Source organism: Lipotes vexillifer, unplaced genomic scaffold, assembly GCF_000442215.2.
Source record: "Lipotes vexillifer unplaced genomic scaffold, Lipotes_vexillifer_v1.1 scaffold1098, whole genome shotgun sequence".
NCBI lineage: Eukaryota > Metazoa > Chordata > Mammalia > Artiodactyla > Lipotidae > Lipotes > Lipotes vexillifer.
In genome coordinates, this window is record NW_006798559.1 from 695,010 (window position 1) to 717,493 (window position 22,484).

A 22,484-nucleotide genomic window follows, 5' to 3' on the forward strand; every position below is an offset into this window, starting at 1 on the left:
TTCCCTACAATCCACCCAGTGGAGGCTCATATAAGCTCTAAAAAATGAAGGGACTGCATTTTCCTTACATAGATGAGTAAAGTGTGAGAAAACAAGTGGCTCTGAGATATGTACATCAATTTCCTCTTAACCACTCACATTTTGGCTGCTGTAGAAAAATCACACAGCAGTGTGGGTAAGTGCAAGCTCTTGGGTCCACAGGGCTGTGGTTACATGCCTATACTCTCTTCCTTTTGTCAGTCCCCTCGGGCTATTCGGAGCCTCAGTTCTTTTGTTGAGCCAATTGCACCCCTGCCCCTCAGTCTCAGCGGATGGCATGGCTTATCATTTCACAGTAAAAGTACAAACTTTATGAAGCGTGGAGAGAAAAGCCTCCTAGGTGTCAATGGAACTCTATGAAACAAGTATACTAATTTTCCATCCATCATCCATCCAGCCATCCAGCCATCCACCTTCATCCCTTTTTCCACCCAGTCCTCCATCTTATGTTTATTAAAAATGCTTCCTAAAATAACTCAGTTGCTTCAATATCAACATAACTCTACACTCAAGAAGAGAGTCTTTTGAGGGGCTGCTTTAGGAGGAACATAACTGACTTCTGAGGTCACACAGGTCCTTTCTTTTCTGGGGGCCTTAATAGTATTGGCAAGACTTAGTCTGTGTTACTGTGATGTAATAAGAAATATGTGTTTTGGTCTTTGTCCCCAGCTTCTGGCCAGAGCTCCTAAAACTCTTATAATTTCCTCATTGATAAGAGTGATAGGAGCATCATTTCTATAATTGTTGGTTTTTGACCCCAACTCCTGAAATAGCTCCTGAGTGATGAAGGTGAAAGGAACATCTTTTGTTATTGATAACAAGCCCCTTTCAACCACACCTGAGTTTATGTTAATGAGATGACTCTTGGATCACCCCTAAAGATCAGGGGCTGGTTGTCAGGGGAAATAACCATGTGATTAGAGAGTTGGAACTTCTAGCTCTACTCTCTGACCTCCTGGGAGAGGGGAGGGGCTGAAGGTTAAGTTAATCACTAAAGGCCAGTGATTGAATCAATCATGTCTACGTAATGAAACTTCCGCAAAGACCTAACTGAAGGGGTTTGGAGAGCTTCTGGGTTGGTGAATGCATCATGTGCCAGGAGGGACAAAAGCTCCTGCCCTTGGGACTCTTCTGGACCTTGCCTTATGTACTTCTTTATCTTGCTGTTTATCTTTTTCCTTTATTATATCGTATTAAATAATCTGGTAAATGTAAATAACCTTTTCCCTGAGTTCTGTGAGTTGTTCTAGAAAATTACTGAACCCCAGAAGGGGGTTGTGGGAATCCTCGATTTATGGCTCGTTGGTCAGAAGTACAGGTCACAACCTGGGGACTTGTTGGCATCTGAAGTGGAGACAGTCTTGTGGGACTGGGCTCTTAAACTGTGGGGTCTGTGCCCACTCTGGATAAAGTCGTAACTGAATTGTAGGACACCCAGCTATTGTCCAGAGAGTAACTGCTTAATGTGGGGGGAAACCCATACACTTGATGCCGGAGTATTGTGAATAGAGACAGAAACACAGTTTACTTTTACAGTCACTAGTTATTTTTTATGCCTCATCTTTTTTTCCCCTATAATGACATTTCCAACCATGAACAATATATGAAGACATCTAAATCTACAGTCACTCTAAGAAAAGTGTGAAAGTGGATCTCTGTGATGATTCAGGAAGATTCCCTAACTCACCAGAAAACAAAGTGAAATAATCTAGCCACCTCTCTTGTTGGAGGAAAAAAAAAAAAAAGAAATGGATTCCAGAGCAGGGCTGTCCAATAGAATATTTTATGATGATGGAAATGTTCTCCATTTGCATTGTTCAGTATGGCAGCACTTAAAATGTGGCTAGTGCAACTGAGGAAATGAATTTTAAATTTAATTTAATTTAAAGTTTAAATAACCACACGTGGCTAATGGCTACTGTCTCGGACAGTACAAGTCTAGAGATATTAGAAAACTCAGGAAAAAGTCTGGTTAAACTTACACTGAGCTAGAAACCAACTTGTTCCTCATGCTTCTGGCAGTTCAGATGTCAAGGTGCTATAAGCTTCTCATCTATAAGTGGAGAGCTCTACATCAGAAGTGCTCTCTATGTAAAGAAAAAATCTGCATAATAAGCAGATTTGGACACCTGCCTATCACTCAACTTTCTGAGTTTATTCCTAAAAGTCCCATTGTACATGTATGCTAGGAATTACTTACTACCTGGAACTCTGGTCCGGACGGAAGCAACGAGTTCTTGGACAATCTTATCATTGCTCTTCCCCTCTCCACCAGAAGATGACCTTGGCTGAACCTCAAGTATGGTGTTGATTAAAGTGTTGGTCTCTTTGTACTGTAACGGTGAGAAGAGACAGAACAGTGACGAACCAAATTCTCAAAAAAATAATTTTTCACACATAGTTTATTAGAGAAATAATGGCAGTGACCAAAACCAAGGAAATTTCCTTTTATTTATTTATTTATTTTTTGCGGTACGCGGGCCTCTCACTGTTGTGGCCTCTCCCGTTGCGGAGCACAGGCGCTGACGTGAAGGCTCAGCGGCCAAGGCTCACGGGCCCAGCCGCTCCGCGGCATGTGGGATCTTCCCGGACCGGGGCACGAACCCGTGTCCCCTGAATCGGCAGGCGGACTCTCAACCACTGCGCCACCAGGGAAGCCCGGAAATTTTATTTTTTATATTGAAGATATAGTTGGTAAAATGTGCTCATTGGAAATGATAGTGTTTAGTTCTCAGTGTTATAGTTAAACATTTTTGGTTGAACAACAATGTGAATTTACTGAATGTCATTGAACTGTATACTTAACATGGTTAAAATGATAAATTTTATGTTACATGTGTTTTACCACAGTAAAAAGTGGTTAAACAATTTTTGGCTAATTATTTAAAAGGCAGTTATGAAAGTGAGGAAAAAATAATGAGAATTCAGTTTTAGAACATACTTTTATTTAAATAACATTTTCTCAAGGGAACCCTCCTACACTGTTGGTGGGAGTGTAAGTTGGTGCAGCCACTATGGAAAACAGTGTGGAGGTTCCTCAGAAAACTAAAAAGAGAATTACCATATGATCCAGCAAACCCACTCCTGGGCATATATCCAGACAAAACGATAATTCAAAAAGATACACGCACCCCTATGCTCATAGTAGCATTATTCACAAGAGCCAAGACATGAAAACAACCTAAATGTCCATTGACAAATGAATGGATAACGAAGATGTGGTACATATATACAGTGGAATACTACTCAGCCATAAAAAAGAATGAAATAATGCCATTTGCAGCAACATGGATGCAACTAGAGATTATCATACTAAGTGAAGTAAGTCAGAAAGAGAAAGACAAATACCACATGATATCACTTATATGTGGAATTTAAAATATGGCACAAATGAAACTATCTACAAAACACAGAGACTCACAGACATAGAGAGCAGAGGGGGTGAGGGGTGGGGGAGGGAAGGACTGGGAGTTTGGGATTAGCAGATGTAAACTATTATATATAGGATGGATAAACATTGGATAAACAATGGATGGATAAACAAGGTCCTACTGTATAGTTCAGGGAACTAGATTCAATATCTTGTGATAAACCATAATGGAAAAGAATATATATAAGAAAAAGAATGTTTCTAGGGCTTCCCTGGTGGCGCAGTGGTTGAGAGTCCGCCTGCCGATGCAGGGGACACGGGTTCGTGCCCCGGTCCGGGAAGATCCCACGTGCCGTGGAGCGGCTGGACTTGTGAGCCATGGCTGCTGGGCCTGCGCGTCTGGAGCCTGTGCTCCGCAGCGGGATAGGCCACAGTGGTGAGAGGCCCGCGTACCGGAAAAAAAAAAAAAAAAGAAAAAAAGTCTCTATGTGTATAACTGAGTCACTTTGCTATACAGCAGAGATGGGCAAAACATTGTAGATTAGCTATACTTCAATAAAAAAAAATAACATTTTCTCAATTAGAAAAGTATTATGGGGAATTCCCTGATGGTCCAGTGGTTAGGACTCCACGCTTTCACTGCCGAGGGCGTGGGTTCAATCCCTGGATGGGGAACTAAGATCCCGGATGCCATGGGGTGCAGCCAAAGGGAAAAAAAAAAAATAGAGTGGTAGAATTTAGAAAAGTATTATAGCTTATTATTGAAAATTTAGAAAACACAGAAAAGTATAAAGAAAAATTATTCATGATCTTGCTTTTCAGAGATATTTATAACTTTAGTTTACCTCCCCCACCCCGTGGACATTTTCTGTATATATGTGCATATAGTTTTAAATATTGAGCCCATACAATTTATGTAGTATTTATTCTTTTTCAATTTCATCAACATTTTCTCACATCACTGAAAAATCTTCATGAGTCCTGTTTTAAGTGACTGATCCTCGCTGGTTTGAATGCACTATAATTAATATAGTTGTTTATTTACTTTTTGGATATTTCTATTTTTCAGATTTATTTTAGAACTCTGTGAATAGAATATCTATATATGAATTTCATCTACTATCATTTACATTCTTTAAATGATATATTACCAAAGGCATATTTTTAAACTGTGCATTATTACATTGATTTCTAACAACACTGTATCAACTTACACTCCCAACAATAGTGTATCAGAGGACCTGTCTTTCTGTCTTTGTAAGAATTGCTATCATTGCTTAAAAAATCCTTTCCAATTTGATGGGCAAAATAGTTTTTCATTGGTTTGCACTTCTTTGAGGATTAGTAGAGTTAAACATTTAAAAAATAAGTTCATTGGCTATCTGTATTGTCTTTATAAATTATTTATATATTTTGTACATTTTGAGTTTTAGTATTTATTACTATTGATTTATAGGAGATAATTCTATAATAAAGATAATTAACTATTTTCTGTTTTTTTCTTGTTGTAAAATACACATAATATAAAAAATTTCTATCTGCACTATTTTTAACTGTACAGTTCAGTGGTATTAAATACACTAATAATGTTGTCACCACCATTCATCTCCACAACTCTTTTCATCTTGGAAAACTGAAACTCTCTACCCATTAAACAATAACTCCTCATTTCCTTTCTTGCCAGCCTCTAGCAACCACCATCCTATTTTCTGTCTCCAAAATTTTGTCTACTCTAAATACCTCATATAAATGTAATTATGCAGTATTTTTCTTTATTTGACTGGCTTATTTCACTCAGTGTCATGTCCTTAAGGTTCATCCACGCTGTGCAGAATTTCCTTCCTTTTGAAGGCTAATAATATTCCATTGTATGTATACACCATTTTTTTCCTATCCATTCATCCACTGATGGACACTTGGGTTGCTTCCATGTTTTAGCTATTGTGAATAATGCTGCTATGAGCATGAGTGCACAAATATCTTTTTTTGTCCCTGATTTCAATTCTTTTGTGTATTTACCCAGAAGTGGAATTGCTGGATTATATGGTAAATCTAATTTTTTTTTTTTTTTTTTTTAAGGAACTGCCATACTGTTTTCCACAGAGGCTGTACCATTTTACATTTCTCTTTGGAGGAATGTCTATTCAAGTCCTTTGACCATTTTTGAATTGGGTTGTTTGTTTTTTTGTTGTTGGGTTTTAGGAGTTCTCTATATACTCTGGATATTAATCCCTTATCAGGTATATAACTTATGAATATTTTCTCCCATTCTGTGGGTTGCCTTTCTCTCTGTTGAATTAAAATGAAAAAATTAAAATAAAATAAACTTTCATGAAGTCCAGTTTGTCTGTTTTTTTCTTTTGTTATTTCTGCCTTTGGTGTCATATCCAAGAAATCATTGCTAAATCCAATGTCATGAAGCTTTTTGTCCTATGTTTTCTTCTAAGAATTTTATATTTTTAGTTCTTTTTTTTAAAACGTCTTTATTGGAGTATAATTGCTTTACAATGTTGTGTTAGTTTCTGCTGTATAACAAAATGAATCAGCTATACATATACATATATCCCCATATCTCCTCCCTCTAGGTGGACATGAACACTGAGCTGATCTCCCTGTACTATGTGGTTGCTTCCCACTAGCTACCTATTTTACATTTGCAGGTGTGTATATGTCCATGCCACTCTCTCACTTTGTCCCAGCTTACCCTTCCCCCTCCCCGTGTCCTCAAGTCCATTCTCTACATCTGCAATCTTTATTCCTGTCCTGCCCCTAGGGTCATCAGAACCTTTTTTTTTTTTTTTAGATTCCATATATATGTGTTAACATACCGTATTTATTTTTCTCTTTCTGATTTACTTTACTCTGTATGACAGTCTCTAGGTCCATCCACTTTACTACAAATAACTCAATTTCATTTCTTTTTATGGCTGAGTAATATTCCATTGTACATATGTGCCACATCTTCTTTATCCATTCATCTGTAGTTTGCTTCCATGTCCTGGCTGTTGTAAATAGAGCTGCAATGAATATTGTGGTACGTGACTCTTTTTGAATTATGGTTCTCTCAGGCTATATGCCCAGTAGTGGGATTGGTGGGTCGTATGGTAGTTCTATTTTTGTTTTTTTAAGGAAACTCCATACTGTTCACCATAGTGGCTGTATCAATTTACATACCCACCAACAGTGCAAGAGGGTTTCTTTTTCTCCACACCCTCTCCAGCATTTATTGTTTGTAGATTTTTAAAATTAATTTTTTTTTTTGCGGTACGCGGGCCCCTCACTGTTGTGGCCTCTCCTGTTGCGGAGCACAGGCTCTGGACGTGCAGGCTCAGCAGCCATGGCTCACGAGCCTAGCCACTCCGCGGCATGTGGGATCTTCCTGGACCAGGGCACGAACCCGTGTCCCCTGCATTGGCAGGCGGACTCTCAACCACTACACCACCAGTGAAGCCCTGTTTGTAGATTTTTTTTTTTTTTTTTTTTTTTTCTACAATTTATTTTTTTTTTTTTTTTTTTTTTTTTTTTTTTTTGTGGTCCGTGGGCCTCCCCCTGTGTGGCCTCTCCCGTTGTGGAGCACAGGCCCCCATAAGCTCCCAGATCATCAGAATTATTCCACCGATGTGGAGGCGAAAGTCAACCACCCGGTTAACATGCACCTGTGGGGCCTCCCACACCTACCTCTCTCTGGGCATCTATTTCCACCTCGACGATGTGGCCCTGGAGAGCGTGGGCCATTGTTTCCACGAATTGGCCAAGGAGAAGCGCAAGGGCGCCAAGCGTCTCTTGAAAATGCAAAACCAGGGCTGCGGAGGTGCAGAAGCCACCTCAGGATGAGTGGGGTAAAACCCAGGACGCTCTGGAAGCCGGCATTCTCAGGGAGAAGAACCTGAACCCGCCCCTTTTGGATCTGCAAGCCCTGGGTTCTGTCCACGCAGAGCCCCAACTCTACGACTTCCTGGAGAGCCGCTTTGTTTGTAGATTTTTTGATGATGGCCATTCTGACTTGTGTGAGGTGATACCTCACTGTAGTTTTGATTTGCATTTCTCTAATGATTAGTGATGTTGAGCATCCTTTCATGTGTTTGTTGGCAATCTGTATATCTTCTTTGGAGAAATGTCTATTTAGGTCTTCTGCCCATTTTTGGATTGGGTTGTTTGTTTTTTGATATTGAGCTGTATGAGCTGCTTGTATATTTTGGAGATTAATCCTTTGTCAGTTGCTTCATTTGCACATATTTTATCCCATTCTGAGGGTTGTCTTTTCGTCTTGTTTATGGTTTCCTTTGCTGTGCAAAAGCTTTTAAGTTTCATTAGATCCCATTTGTTTATTTTTGCTTTTATTTCCATTTCTCTAGGAGGTGGGTCAAAAAGGATCTTGCTGTGATGTATGTCATCGAGTGTTCTGCCTATGTTTTCCTCTAAGAGTTTTATAGTGTCTGGCCTTACATTTAGGTCTTTAAGCCATTTTGAGTTTATTTTTGTGTATGGTGTTTTAGTTCTTACATTAAGGTCTTTGATCCATTTTGAGTTAATTTTTGTATATGGTGTTAGGTAGGGTCCAACTTCATTCTTTTGCATGTGGATGTATAGTTTTCCAAGTACTGTTTGTGGAAAAGACTGTCCTTTCCCCATTGAATGGTCTTGACACCCTTGTCAAAAATCATTTGACCATATATGTGAGGGTTTATTTCTGCGCTTTCTATTCTACTTCATTGGTTTATATGTCTGTCTTTATGCAGTACAAGTGTTTTGATTATGTTAGTTTTATTGATTTCAAATTTTATCCCATCATAGTTGGAGAAGATAATTTGTATGATATTTATCTTTTTAAAACTATTGATACTTAATTTGTGGTCTAACATATGGTCTATTCTGGAAAGTGTCCCATGTGTGGACAGTTAACTTTTTCTGTTTTTGTTGTTGTTGTTTGTTTGTTTCAAAGATGTTTTGTTTGTCATTTAATTTTCTTATGACCTTTTGGATATACTCACATGTTCTGGCTCTTTCTAATGTGATTTATTTTTCAATTGCTTTTTATGCTTAGAAATTCCTTTTCCAAGGTCAATTAAATATTCTCAGTTGTTCTAGTTTTTTTTTTTTAATTCAGAAACATGGTATCTTCTTATGTATATTTGTTGGAACCTCTTAGAGGTTTTCTTTATACCAGTCACAACTCTCGTCATCCACTTACCTGAGAAAAGAGTTCAGAACCTGGGATTGCAGATCTTGATTGTAAAAATTATATTTTACGTAACAGATCTTCCTTTAAACATTACTTTTGACATATTCATTAGGTCCTAAACACATATGCGACATTATTTACTTAATGTTATAGTTAAATTGTTTGGTTTCCTTGCCCAGTGCCAGTTGTTTAATATTATGACTTTTCCATTTTAGTTCTTGACTTCTTGGTTAGACAAAAGTCTTAAAACATTTAGCACAGCCAGGCTCAATTTTCTTTACTAGTCTCTAGTACGCATCTATGTAAGTATAGTTTGCTGGTCTGAAGAAGGAATCATTTGTATCTTTTGCATTAAGTCTCTGTTGATGGCAAGAAGCAGAACTGTCTAACTTAAACCAGCTAAAGCCAAGAGAAGGGGTCTGTTGGCACATATAGCTGGGAAGAAGAGGACACAAGTTATGTGGGTTTCAGGCATGGATGCATCTAGCACTCTCTCTCTTGTGCATATTTGATTGTTTCTCTCATTCTTTCCTATGGCAGATGACCTTCTTCCATTTGGTAGGAAGAAGGGGTAGGGCGGTCAGGGTTGGGGGCACAGAATGCCGCAGATATGCAGCATCGTAGCCAGTGATTCCAGAGGAAAGACCGTTTCCTCCCTACTCCATCTTAGGATCTATATATCCTGTAAAGGAATCTCACGCACCTAGTATGGGCCATGTCCCTGCTCCTTGGACCAATTGCAGGGGCTGGGTGATGTTGTGCTGCCTTGGGCCAGGCCTGAGTTACATGCCCACCTCTGTGAAGGTAGAGAGTGGTTGGAAGTTTTACCAGAATCTAATGGAATGGGGAAGGAGAAATTTTCCCGAAGGAAAGAGGTGGGAGTAGGGGATGTACTGTACCAGAAAAATGAAGGAAGGGAGGCTGGGAAGAAAAACATAACTTGGGGCTCACTACATACCTACTGTCTCATTCTCAGTCATTCTGAACCAATGAAAACACAAAAAACTACATTTTCAGATATATACTGCCAAGAGTGTTACCCCACCCAAAAGTCCTGTGCTTCTCACGGGATGCAGTGAACCTACCATTTCCACATTCCCCTCTCCCTTCTCTCACCTCCGCACCCACCCACTCCAGAAAAAACAGTCAGATGATTGAATATTAACACTAGGTTTGGCCACCTCTTTTTCTTCCTGAAAGTGGAATCAGGAAAAATAAGATATTCCAACTCTTCACTGAATGGCAAAGCAATTTTTAGGGCAAAGAACATGACATAGGTCATGTCATGTTCTCTGAGAACATGATCATTGAGAATTTCCACTGTTGTTTTGCATGGATTCTTTGATATCTAGGCAGATCTTACCCTTTAATTTGTCTCTAACTTGTAGGGGCCAAATTTAAGTTGAAAAGAAAGGGGATTCCCTTCAGCTTCGTGAGGCCAACCTAGTCTCCAACCTTTAGAGTATTCCAGGGCTCCAGGGACATACCTCTTTTCATGGCTTTGGTTCACCAAAGATGCCAGACTATGACAGATAATAAAACTGGAAGGGTATGTAATGGCCCGGTCATGGGGGAGCCTTGATTGCTATGCTGAGGAGCTCGGACTACCCTTAGGTAATGGTGTGGCATCAGAGGGTCTTGGGGGAGTTAAATTGCCCAGTTTGCTCTTTGGACCTACTGCTGTGGTCTGGTACTGTCACCTTGATGAACTGTACTTTTATTTTTTTAATTTAATTTAATTTTTAAATTATTTTAAAAAATTGAGACATAGTTGATGTACAATATTACATAAGTTACAGGTGTAAAACAGAGTGATTCACAATTTTTAAAGTTATACTCCATTTATAGTTATTATAAAACGTTGACTATATTCCCTGTTGTACAATATATCCTTGTAGCTTATTTATTTTATATTTAGTAGCTTATACCTCTTAATCCCCTACCCCTCTGTTGCCCCTCCCCCATTCCCTCTCTCCACTGGTAACCACTAGTTGATTCTCTATATCTGTGAGTCTGCTCCTGTTATATTTTTTGTTATATTCACCAGTTTGTTGTATTTTCTATTTTTATTTTTTTTATTATTTTGCCCATGCCATGTAGCTTGTGGGATTTTAGTTCCCTGACCAGGGATTGAACCCAGGCCCTTGGCAGTGAAAGTACAGAGTCCTAACCACTGGACTGCTGGGGAATTCCTGTTGTATTTTTTAGATTCCACATATAAGTGATGTTATACAGTATTTGTCTTTCTCTGTCTGACTTATTTCACTTAGCATAATGCTCTCCAAGTCCATCCAATGTTGTTGCAATGGAAAAATTGATAAACTGTGCTTTTAAAGAACAGTGTTTTAATTTCTCTGCCTTGGATATTTGCTATTGTACTTTTATAACCTACTCATCTTGGGGGGGTGGTCCATAAATCTTTGTGAAATATGTTACAAATATGCCCAGCTTGGAGGGAGAAGTGAAAAAGGAAAAGGATGGTCTGGATTATCATCCAAATCCCCATGTTGCAGGAGACTAGCAGGTAGATTATGGACTAAGCAGAGGCTGGAAGCTGAGGGGGTGGCTGGTGACAAGAAGATGAATGAGGATCTTAGGATTCTGTGAAGGATCCAGAGGGAACAGGCCAAATTGGAACCAAATGTTGAAGTCGAGGTGAAACATTTGTTTATTTAAGAAGATTATAATTTACAGAGCCAGTGAGGTGATTATTGATGTTTCAGGCTTATATACACAATATGAATATGTCTTTTAAGTTGAAAGGCCACATACCTGGAATACTAGGTTGGCATTTTCATGCATTCCAAATATTTCTGGGTCATCTATCAAAGGCAGGTTTTCAATGTAGTCTTTAAACTCTTGTAGGCTGTCAGCCAAGGGTGCAAAATAGATACCTGTTATTGAAAACACAGAAGGCAATATGTCTCAAATAGACGAGCTTTGAGTACTGCCAGGTTTGGTGCTTCTCTGTCTGTTCAGATGGTGGCTGTAATCAGCTGCCTCACAGAGAAACAGGGATGGTTTTTCCTCGCCTTCATCCCTGTGTCTAGTTTCTTTACCTTTTCTTGAGGCCTTTACATCCAATCAGTGTCCTAACCTTTCAGGGTGTTAACCTGCAGAACATTTCAAGGTTCTGAGAACCCAGGGATATGCTACTGAGAGGTGTGTTCTGAATTTACGGAACTTTGAAAACACACTTAGAATACCACCCATTTTAGAGCAGAAATAATTCAAAATGGTTATCGTACAATAGATATCTTTGTACTCTTACAACCAAAGCCGTTTTGAAGGTGGTCAAGCACGAGGATGGGAGGGTGTGGGGTCAGGGTTGTGAGGACTGGACACAGACAGCTCCTGGATGGAAAACTGAGAGATGCTGTCAACGACTTCTTGGAAAAAGTTGTTTTCCATGATATTGAAAAGTCACTCACCTGATTCAGAATATTTATAATCCTCTTGTAATGTTTCAGGAGAAAAAAATCTTTTCAAAACAGTACGAAGGCATCTTTGATCCCAGGTATCTGTAACTCTACCACCATATGTAATTTCACCTGAAAAGAAGTTTGCATTTAAAAACAATTGTTTGCTTTTAATTGATATGCGTACCCACATTCTAATAGGTTTATTTATTCACACATTTATTTGGTACTGAAAGTCGAAATAGCACATTGAGTTTCTTCTATTACCCCACCCCCAAAGATAATAAAAGTCAACTTTTAAAAAGCAGAAAAAAATCTAGTATATGTTCTCTCTCCTAATTATTTTGCTTTTCCCAAATAACTGATACTAAAGCCAGTGAGATCTGTTTACATATTTCTTTCTTCTTCCTGTTTTTTTCTTCAAAAATATTGATTTTGGGTCTTATCCCATCATTGACTGTAGTATTCCAAAACAGACATACTTTCCCTGAACCACTGCTTCTTTCGGGGGCCAATGAGCTAAATGAAACCAAAACATTTACAACAAGCCATTCAAACTCTATACATACCTTATAAATCATTGATATTAAGCCAAGGAAGAAAGATAGATCCATAGTGAAGGAGACAACTTGCCTCACAGAAATTATGTTATGGGGAATTACAATTTATTGGTATCCCATCTCTTTCCACAGAGAAATTATGCTCCATCGTCATCCCCAAGTTACAAGTAGGAAAGCTATCTATTCTGCATTGGAATGATTGTACTGCTGGATGATATAATTCCTTGGAAAAATTCCAGACCCATTGCTACAATTCATTATTCACCTCTGTAGTTTTCCGGAAAGGATTTTACTTATGATGCCGATATTGCCAACTTCTGAATCCTTTAAATGTTCATCCATTCTCATCTCCATCTCTTTCATTATGTCAAGAAGATTTTTTAAAAAATTCTTTTTCAAGCTGAGATGGTTGGTAGAGAGTATGTTATTTGGGTTTGGAATCTCAGTAATTTATTTCTTCCAGGATAGTAGCTTCCTGGCTTGCACCTATCTTCCCTCTCCTATTGAGGCACTTCTGGTCAGTCTTACTGGCTCAGCCACTTAGAGTGAGGACGTTGGGGAGTAAGTGCCAGAGCTGATGATCAAGTTACTGACTCCCTGTATTAGCAATTCTAAGAGGGAAGAAAGAGATGCTGCTGTACTTTCCTGAGAATACTCTTCAGTCACTCTCTGGGAAATCTTGCAACACAAAGTTGGGTTAAATCTTTGTGGTGGGCCCATCTAGCTTCAGACTAACTTGGATCCTGAGGGTTAGATGGGAATATAAAGGTCAAGTTTCTTCAATTGCATCATGGTGTCTGGGAGAGGAGGGTAGCCGGGAAAACGCAGACTCCAATAATTAGTCACTGGTGAGAGGAAAGAGTTGCCCTGAAGTGCATTATTCTAAAAAAATTTCGGGGACTTCCCTGGCGGTCCAGTGGTTAAGACTTCACGCTTCTACTGTAGGGGGCCCAGGTTTGATCCCTGGTTGGGAAACTAAGATCCCACATGCCGTGCGGCAGGGCCAAAAAATTTTTTTTAAACAAAAATATTTATATTTTGAGAAGTAACACAGAAATATTCGCCTTAAAAGTCATCAGACTTTGTGATTCTGCGTCCAGATTTAGTGTTATGTTTTTCTTGGATCAAAGTGAGTAAACCAGGAACTCGAATAATTTGATTCAGGGTAGATGACTCAATTTTAGGTTTACTTTTAGGAAGGAGTCTTCTGGGTTCAGAAGACAGATGTTGGGAGGGGGCGTCTACCATTCACGTCCACCACCTGTCCTGGTCCCGGGTATCTCAGTTCCTGAGGGTCTTGTTGCAAATCCTGATGTGGTGTCTTCCCCTTCTCTTCCATTCTTATCCCTGTGGGCTGGCTCAGGGATGGCCCGACAGAAACTGGATAGGCCTTAGGTTTGGCTCTGTCTTTGCCCACTTTGAGCTCAGAGCTGTCACTTGGACTTAGGCATCACTGTAGCTTACTCTATAAAATTTTAAGGACCGTCGCCGACCCGCTTCCAACCCCAAATACCTTCCCATATTTAAAGCCTCCTTAATCTTTCTCTGTTTATTCTCTCCTGTCTAGTCTCCCCCTTGGTGTTGCTGTATCCCCTTGTTCAATTCTTCACCTTGCTTTTGTTATAGCTTTATAAGTGGTTGCACCTGTTCCTAGCCTAAAAGACTATAATTGCCAACCATTGCTTATAAGGTAGAGCCCAAATTTATTAACACACACACAGGCTTTCAAGATGTGCCCGCAGATCACCTTTTTTTAGTTTTGTTGAAGATAAAGCTTTCCTCCATACACATCTCCTCTTTATACTCTGCTCTGGCACTCATGAACTACTCACAGTGTCTACAGGCATGCCACATCCTGACACTGCTGGGCTTTACCATCACTGTTCTCTCTGCCAGTGTGCTCTCCTGCCTCTTCTCTCCTGCTGAGCCCAACCCACCATTCAGTGCCCCACTCAAGCATTGCCCCCTTGGTGGAGCTTTCCCAGATTCCTCCAGGTAGCATTATTTGCTCCTTCTGAATTCCCACAGCATGGTCCATACACTTCTATTTCGGTAATTGTCATACCACATTATAATTTATTTATTATCTCCATCCCATGAGTTTTTGGTAGGCAGGGACTACATCATCTTTGTATTTCCAGCGTTTAGCATAGTGGTACTAACCTGGATTTTCTGGATTAATCCATAAATGACTGCCTAAAATCCCACCACAAGCATATATCATTGCCTGGCTAAAGCATTGCCTTTTTTTCTCCTATTGTTTTTTTTTTAAACATTTTTGATGAGCTACACCTTGAAAATTATGTCACTTAAAATTTACATGTATAATTAAATAGTTTTTAGTAAATTTACAAAGTTGTGTAACCATCACCATGATCTAATTTTAGAACATTTCTGTCATCCCCCCAAATAAATCTTGTGCCCATTAGCAGTCACTGTCCATTTCTTATCCCCGGCCCCATGCAATCACTATCTTACTTTCTGTCTGTATATTTGCTTTTTCTGGAAATTTCACATAAATGGAATATACAACATGTGATATTTTGTGTCTGGCTTCTTTTACTTAGCATAAAGTTTTTGCGGTTTATCCAAGTTGGAGCATGTGTCAGTACTTTATTTTTTTTATGGTGGAGTAATATTACATTTGTAATATTGTATGGATACACCTCACTTTATCCATTCATCAGCTGATAGACATTCATGTTGTTTCCACTTTTGGGGATTATGAATAATGCTGTTATGAACATTTCTGTACAAGTTTTGGTGTGGACATGAGTTTTTATTTTCCCTGGTATATAACTAGGCGTGGAATGGAATTTCTGGGTCATATGGTAAACCTATTAAAACATTTTCCAAAGCAGCAGCAACATATTACATTGTCACCAGCTATGTATGAGGGTTCCACTTTCTCCACATCCTTGCTAACACTTGTTACTGTCTTTTTTTATTATAGTCATCTTAATGGGTGTAAAGTGGTAACTCATTATGGCTTTCATTTTCATTTTCCTAATGACTAAGTGAGCTTATTAGGCATTTGTATGTCTTTTTTTTTTTGCGAAATGTACATTGAAATCTTTTGCCCATTTAAAAATTGGATTATTTTTCATCTTACTGTTGTTGGAGTTCTTTATATACTTCGTATAGAGTTGCCTTATCTTGATGGTGTTTGCTGCAGTGTAAAAGTTTTACATGTTGAAGTTGAATTTATTATTTTTCTTTTATTGCTAGTGCTTTTTGTGTCATGTCTAAGAAGCCATTATTAACCCAAAGTCATGAAGACTTACTTATATGCTTTCTCCTAAGAGTTTTATAGTTTTAGCTCTTATATTTAGATATATCACTCATTTTGAATTTTGTATGGTGTGAGATAAGGATCCAAGTTCATTCTTTCGCAGATGGATATCCAATTGTCGCAGCATCATTTATTGAAAAGACTCTCCTTCCTCCATTGAATTGTCCTGGCGCCTTTGTTAAAAATAAATTGACCAGGGACTTCCCTGGTGGTGCAGTGGTTAAGAACCTGCCTGCCAATGCAGGGGACACAGGTTCCAGCCCTGGCCCGGGAAAACGGGCCTTGGAGCAACTAAGCCCGTGCGCCACAACTACTGAGCTTGCGCTCTAGAGCCCGCGAGCCACAACTACTGAGCCCATGTGCCATAACTACTGAAGCCTGTGTGCCTAGAGCCCATGTTCCGCAACAAGAGAAGCCACCACAATGAGAAACCCGTGCACCACAACAATGTGTAGGCCACCTCGCCGCAACTAGAGAAAGCACGTGTGCAGCAAAAGAGACCCAACACAGATAAAAATAAATACATAAATAAATAATTAAAAAAATAAATTAACCAGAAATATAAGGGTTTATTTCTGGATTCTCAATTCTGTTCCATTGATTATATGTCTATCCTTATGCCAGTACCATATTGTTTTTTTTTTTTTTTTTAATTGAATTTAGTTGATTTACAATATTGTGTTAGTTTTAGGTGTACAGCAGTGATTCGTTTACACATATATGTTTATATATCTATATATCTTTTTCTGATTCTTTTCCTTTATAGTTTATTACAAGATATTGAATATAGTTCCCTGTACTATACAGTAAGTCCTTGTTGTCTCACACTGTCTTGATTATTGTAGCTTTGTATAACTTTTGAAATTGGGAAATGTAACTCTTCTGACTTCATTCTTTTTCTTCAGGATTGTTTTTGCTTTTTGGAGCCCTTTGCACTTCCATCCAAATGTAGTCAGCTTGCCAATTTCAGCAACAGTGTCAGCTGAGATTTTGATAGGGATTGTGTTAAATCTATAGATTGGTGTGGGGATTATTGCCACTTTCACAATATTGTGTCTCTCAACCCACGAGCATGTCATGTCTCTTCATTTATTTAGATTAATTTTCTTTGGCAGTGCTTTGCAGGTTTCAGTGCACAAATCTGCCCTTCTTTTGGTAAATTTATCCTTAAGTAGTTTATTCTTTTTGATGTTATCATGAATAGAATTAAAAGTATTTTCTAATTGTTCATGGCCAGTATATAGAAATGCAGTTGATTTTTGTGTATTGACTTTGTATCCTACAACCTTGCCAAACTCATTTGTTACTTCCAGTTTGTGTGTGTGTGTGTGTGTGTGTGTGTGTGTGTGTGCGTGAGTGTGTGTGAATTCCTTAGGATTTTCTGCATGCAAGATCTTGTCATCTGTAAATAAAGATAGGTTTACTTCTTCCATGCTAATCTGGAAGTCTTTGATTTCTTTTCCTTGTCTAATTTCCCTGGCTGGAAACTTCAGCACAACACTGAATAGTAGTGATGAGAGCAGATACATCTTTGTCTCATCCTTTTCTATCGTTTTCAAAACACAGTTACGGGCTTCCCTGGTGGCGCAGTGGTTGAGAGTCCGCCTGCCGATGCAGGGGACATGGGTCTTGTCCCGGTCCAGGAAGATCCCACATGCCGTGGAGCGGCTAGGCCCATGAGCCATGGCCGCTGAGCCTGCGCGTCCGGAGCCTGTGCTCCGCGATGGAAGAGGCCACAACAGTGAGAGGCCCGCGTACTGCAAAAAAAAAAAACAACCCAAAAAGCAAAAAAAACCAAAACACAGTTACTTCCACAGCAGTAGAAATTGAGGTAACCAGAAAGTTCAAGTGTTCTAGGAGAGAAGGAAGGGAGAGAAAAGCTAGGAAGCAGAAAATTCAGGGTACATAGAGGGTGCCAGAGAAGAATTCTGCCTAACTCACTGTTATGTTAAGCAATGTTGGCCACACAGGAGTGGCTGAGAGCAGGAGTACAAGGTAGCTTCCCAGGTTCCATGCCTACTTCTCTTGGTCCACCCTGGGGATGGGTCCTCATCCATTTCCATACTGTTTCGCTGCCCTTCCCTCAAACATGTTCCAAGGTGTCATGTGCTGTTCAAGGCTCTAGATCAGCTGATACCTCTCTGCTGTTCCCCATTTCCCTTGGTCACCAATGAAAACCATCCATTCCCATTCTGCTCTCTCCCTCCCTCACCTCCCAGTAGGAATCTGTTCTTCATTATTTGGGTCTACATGGTCTAAATTATATCTGATTTTGGCAGTAAGATCTCATTTGGCCACAATTCATGTTTGTTAAAAATTGTAATTCCTGAAATAGTTTTTCCTTTTTCATAAGTACACCTAGCTCAACAGGTCTCGACTAGTCAATCATGTGTCGATTCTTTTGAATTTAAGAGCAGAGACTCTGGAGGCTGGACTGCCTGCCTTTAAATCTTGGCTTCACCCTTGGTCTCCAGGTTCTTTGTGTGTAAAATAGGGATATAATAGTTTTCACCTTATAGGGTTGTTGTGAGGATTAAATCTGCTAATCCATGGGACATGCTTAAAACATGCTTAGCATGTAGCAAGAGCTATCTAAGATTTTGCTATTATTATTTGGGAAAACATTCATCCCATTTCCTATGTGTAAATATTCTTATGATATTCTTATCATGGTCTTATCTTCTCAAAGGCAGTATCAGAAGTCCTCACCACCATCACCAAAGGCTTGGGAGGACATCATTTTGGTATAAGCCAGGTGGGCGTAAACCAACAACTGTGTGGTGCACAGCTGGACATCAGATCATGTGGGCATACTGACCAGTGATGTAAATCAATGCATCCCAGGGAATCTTTCCTTTTTGACAGTAAAGGTTGAGGTTCAGTAAAGCACATTCCCTGTCACTGTCGTTAAATTCATAACAGATATTCCAACCAAGAGGGCCGAACTTTTTTCTCTCCTAGAATAGAAAATGAAAATGGTCTTAAAGTTTGATAAAATTAATTGTGTAAAATACTGAAAACTAAAAGGTTTCTGTTGAAGTTGAGCATCCTCATTGTGCAAAATCGGTTAAAATCATGACATTCAACTTGAGCCAGGCTTTCAGTTTGGCTGTCACCAAACAGGGCAGGCACCTCTTCCTTCAACACTGGCCTTTTGCCAATTTTCCAAAAGAAAATTTGATATTACGAGAAATGTGAAAGTGTGATAGACTTGTCAAAAGAACATTTGTTCTTCATGGTAAAATAAAATATTTCTCCATCAAAATAGGGAAAACTATCCCACCTAGAGTCTTTTGGCATAAAAATATTGACACTAATCACCCATCTGGTGGAGAGAGCTGCCCCCAACTCTTCTAAGAAGCCTGTCTATCACCCAGGCTTTTCAGTCATGCGTGATGTGCTGCTTACATGCTGACTTCTCTATAGTGGGCTTTTTTTTTTTTAAACTGATACCCAGAATCTCAATTCTTGTTTCATAACTCCCCACAGTGAAATCTTTCCCTTTCTTTGTTATCTCCCTATCTCACCTAATTTCTTAATTCTAAACTACTGATTGTATCAGAAGATTGGTCCCACATTCCCTCCTCTTTTCTTAAATTTATTTTTTTATTTAAAGATTTTTAAAATTATTATTATTTTTAAAATTTATTTATTTATTTTTGGCTGTGTTGGGTCTTTGTTGCTGCGTGTAGGTTTTCTCTAGTTGCTGTGAGTGGTGACTACTCTTTGTTGCAGTGCGGGGGTTCTCATTTTGGTGGCTTCTCTTGTTGTGGAGCACGGGCTCTAGGTGCACGGGCTTCAGTAGTTGTGGCACGTGGGCTCAGTAGTTGTGGCTCATGGGCTCTAGAGTGCAGGCTCAGTAGTTGTGGTGCACAGGCTTAGTTGCTCCGCAGCATGTGGGATCTTCCTGGACTGGAGCTCAAAACCGTGTCCCCTGCATCAGCAGGCAGATTCTTAATCACTGTGCCACCAGGGAAGTCCCTTTAAACTTATTTTTTAATTTTTATACAATTTTTAAAGGTTACACTCCATTTACAGTTGTTACAAAATATTGGCTATATTCCCTGTGTTGTACAATACAGCCTTGAGCCTGTCTTACACCCAATAATTTGTACCTCCCCCTCCACCACCCCAGATAGCCTCCCCACCCCGTAACCACTACTTTGTTCTCTGTATCTGTGAATCTGCTTCTTTTTTGTTATACTCACTGGTTTGTTGTATTTTTAAAATTTTTATTATTTATTTATTTTTTGTAATTAAATCTTTATTTATTTATTTGGTTGCACTGGGTCTTCGTTGCAGCAGGCAGGCTCCTTAGTTGTGGCATGTGGGCTCCTTAGTTGTGTCATGCGAACTCTTACTTGTGGCATGCATGTGGGATCTAGTTCCCTGACCAGGGATCGAACCCTGGCCCCCTGCATTGGGAGCATGGAGCCTTAACCACTGAGGCACCAGGGAAGTCTCAGGTCTCATTTGTTTATTTTTGTTTTTATTTTCATTTCTCTAGGAGGTGGATCAAAAAAGATCTTGCTGTGATTTATGTCAAAGAGTATTATTCCTATGTTTTATAGCCTTCACGGCATGTGGGATCTTCCCTGACCAGGGCACGAACCCGTGTCCCCTGTATCGGCAGGTGGACTCTCAACCACTGTGCCACCAGGGAAGCCCTCTGTTGTATTTTTTTAAATAACTTTTTTTTATAACTTTTTAAAAAAGATTTATTATTTATTTATTTTTGGTTGCGTCAGGCCTTAGTTGCAGCACGCGGGCTTCTCTCTAGTTGTGGCGCTCAGGCTTCAGGGCCCACGAGCTCTGTAGTTGTGGTGAGCGGGGTCCAGAGAGTGTGGGCTCTGTAGTTTGTGGCACACAAGCTCTCTAGTTGAAGTGTGTGAGCTCAGTAGTTGTGGTGCACAGGCTTAGTTGCCCCCGTTGCATGTGGGATCTTAGTTCCCCGACCAGGGATCAAACTGGCGTCCCCTGCATTGCCAGGCAGATTCTTTACCACTGGACCACCACGGAAGTCCCTGTTGTATTTTTTAGATTCCACATATAAAGTGATATCGCATAGTGTTTGTCTTTCCTTTCTCTGCCTGATTTATTTCACTTAGTGTAATACCCTCCAAGTCCATCCATGTTGCTGCAAATGGCAAAAATTCATTCTTTTTTATAGCTGATTAGTATTCCATTGTAATATACATACCACATCTTTTTTATCCATTCATCTGTTGAGGGACACTTAGGTTGGTCTATATCTTGGCAACTGTACCATGTTTCCTCCTCTCCATCTCAAAATTTCCCTAAATCTTAAACTATCCCTCATCTCAGCTGCTTTTGTCAGTAGCACAAAGGCCTCCTACTGGGAGCCCCAGTCCCAGCCTCTCTGATCTCCTCTAGGACCTTGTTTACTTATTTATCCCACATTTTGCATCTTTAATCTTTGTTTCTTCTCTACTGATTCTTCATCTGCAGACCACACACATTTGAAAACCAGGCAGCCTGTCTAATTAAGACCCCATACAGAGATATGGAGCTGGAGTCAGAATTCCGGTACAAGGGCCACAGGATGGGCACCAGATCAGGGCAGTGAAGTCTGAACAGAGGGGGGAAAGGAGTGCCCAGTATGAGGCCACAGGATGGGCACCAGATCAGGGCAGTGAAGTCTGAACAGAGGGGGGAAAGGAGTGCCCAGTACGAGGCCACAGGATGGGCATCAGATCAGGGCAATGAGGTCTGAACAGAGGGGGTGAAAGGAGTGCCCAGTATGTGGCCACAGGATGGGCACCAGATCAGAGCAGTGAGGTCTGAACAGAGCGGGGAAAGGAGTGCCCAGTTGAAGGCCACTTTTCAGGGGACTTGGAACTCTAATCACAGGGAGGAAGCTGTTAAGTGTCTAAGCCCACTCCAACAGGAGCAGGTGAGAGTGAAATTATTGTAAGAAAAATGAAGACTTGCTGACTGACATGATATATAAGTGTAAAGGAAGAGAATAAAAATAATCCTGAAACTCTGAGTGTAGGTGATTGAGAGAATGGGACCACCGATTTCAGGAGTAGAGTCTGGAAGTCAAGCAGATTTTGTGAGTGAAGCACGGCTATGGAGATCAATTTCCTGCTCTTGAATTTGACCTACTGCATTCAACCAGGAGATGCTGCTCCTTAGGGCAGAGCAGAGCTGGGAGGCAAAGCTGTGAGATACAGAGGCAAGGGGTGTACAGAGATCAGGGACTGAGTTGAAACAACTTGGGTTCAGACAGAACAGGGCCCTCAGCATTTCACAATGCCATTTGTAAGCTTTTATTTAATTCTTTTTATTTTTAACCTAATACACTTCTTGTCTCTATTAAAATACAAATTGAGCGTACCTGAATAATTGCATGGAAGAAACAAATGCCGAATATTATTTGTCTCCATTTTCTTCCAAGTATGTTTTCTTCAAAAAATGAAGGTGTCATTTCGGTAAATGCTCGTCTGATATTTGCACGTAAACCTTTTGGAGGCTCATTGGTTACCTGTAGAGACACCCGCGGCAGAGAGGGTGGTTGTACAGATACGCGTTATTTCGGAATAACACAAATAGGCTGAAGCCAATGAGGGGACGTAAATAACCAATGCCTGGGAGGCAT

The 22,484-nt window shown here is 39.9% G+C and overlaps 1 protein-coding gene across 1 annotated transcript in view; it reads right to left on the reverse strand.

Moving 5' to 3' along the window:
* Positions 1 to 22,484, reverse strand: part of DNAH6 (dynein axonemal heavy chain 6) — a 302,264-nt gene that overhangs the window by 15,727 nt on the left and 264,053 nt on the right. Inside the window, 5 exon segments of the mRNA XM_007470601.1 lie at positions 2,243 to 2,372; positions 11,364 to 11,485; positions 12,023 to 12,142; positions 18,681 to 18,819; positions 22,224 to 22,370. Of these exon segments, the coding sequence (XP_007470663.1) occupies positions 2,243 to 2,372; positions 11,364 to 11,485; positions 12,023 to 12,142; positions 18,681 to 18,819; positions 22,224 to 22,370 (658 nt within the window).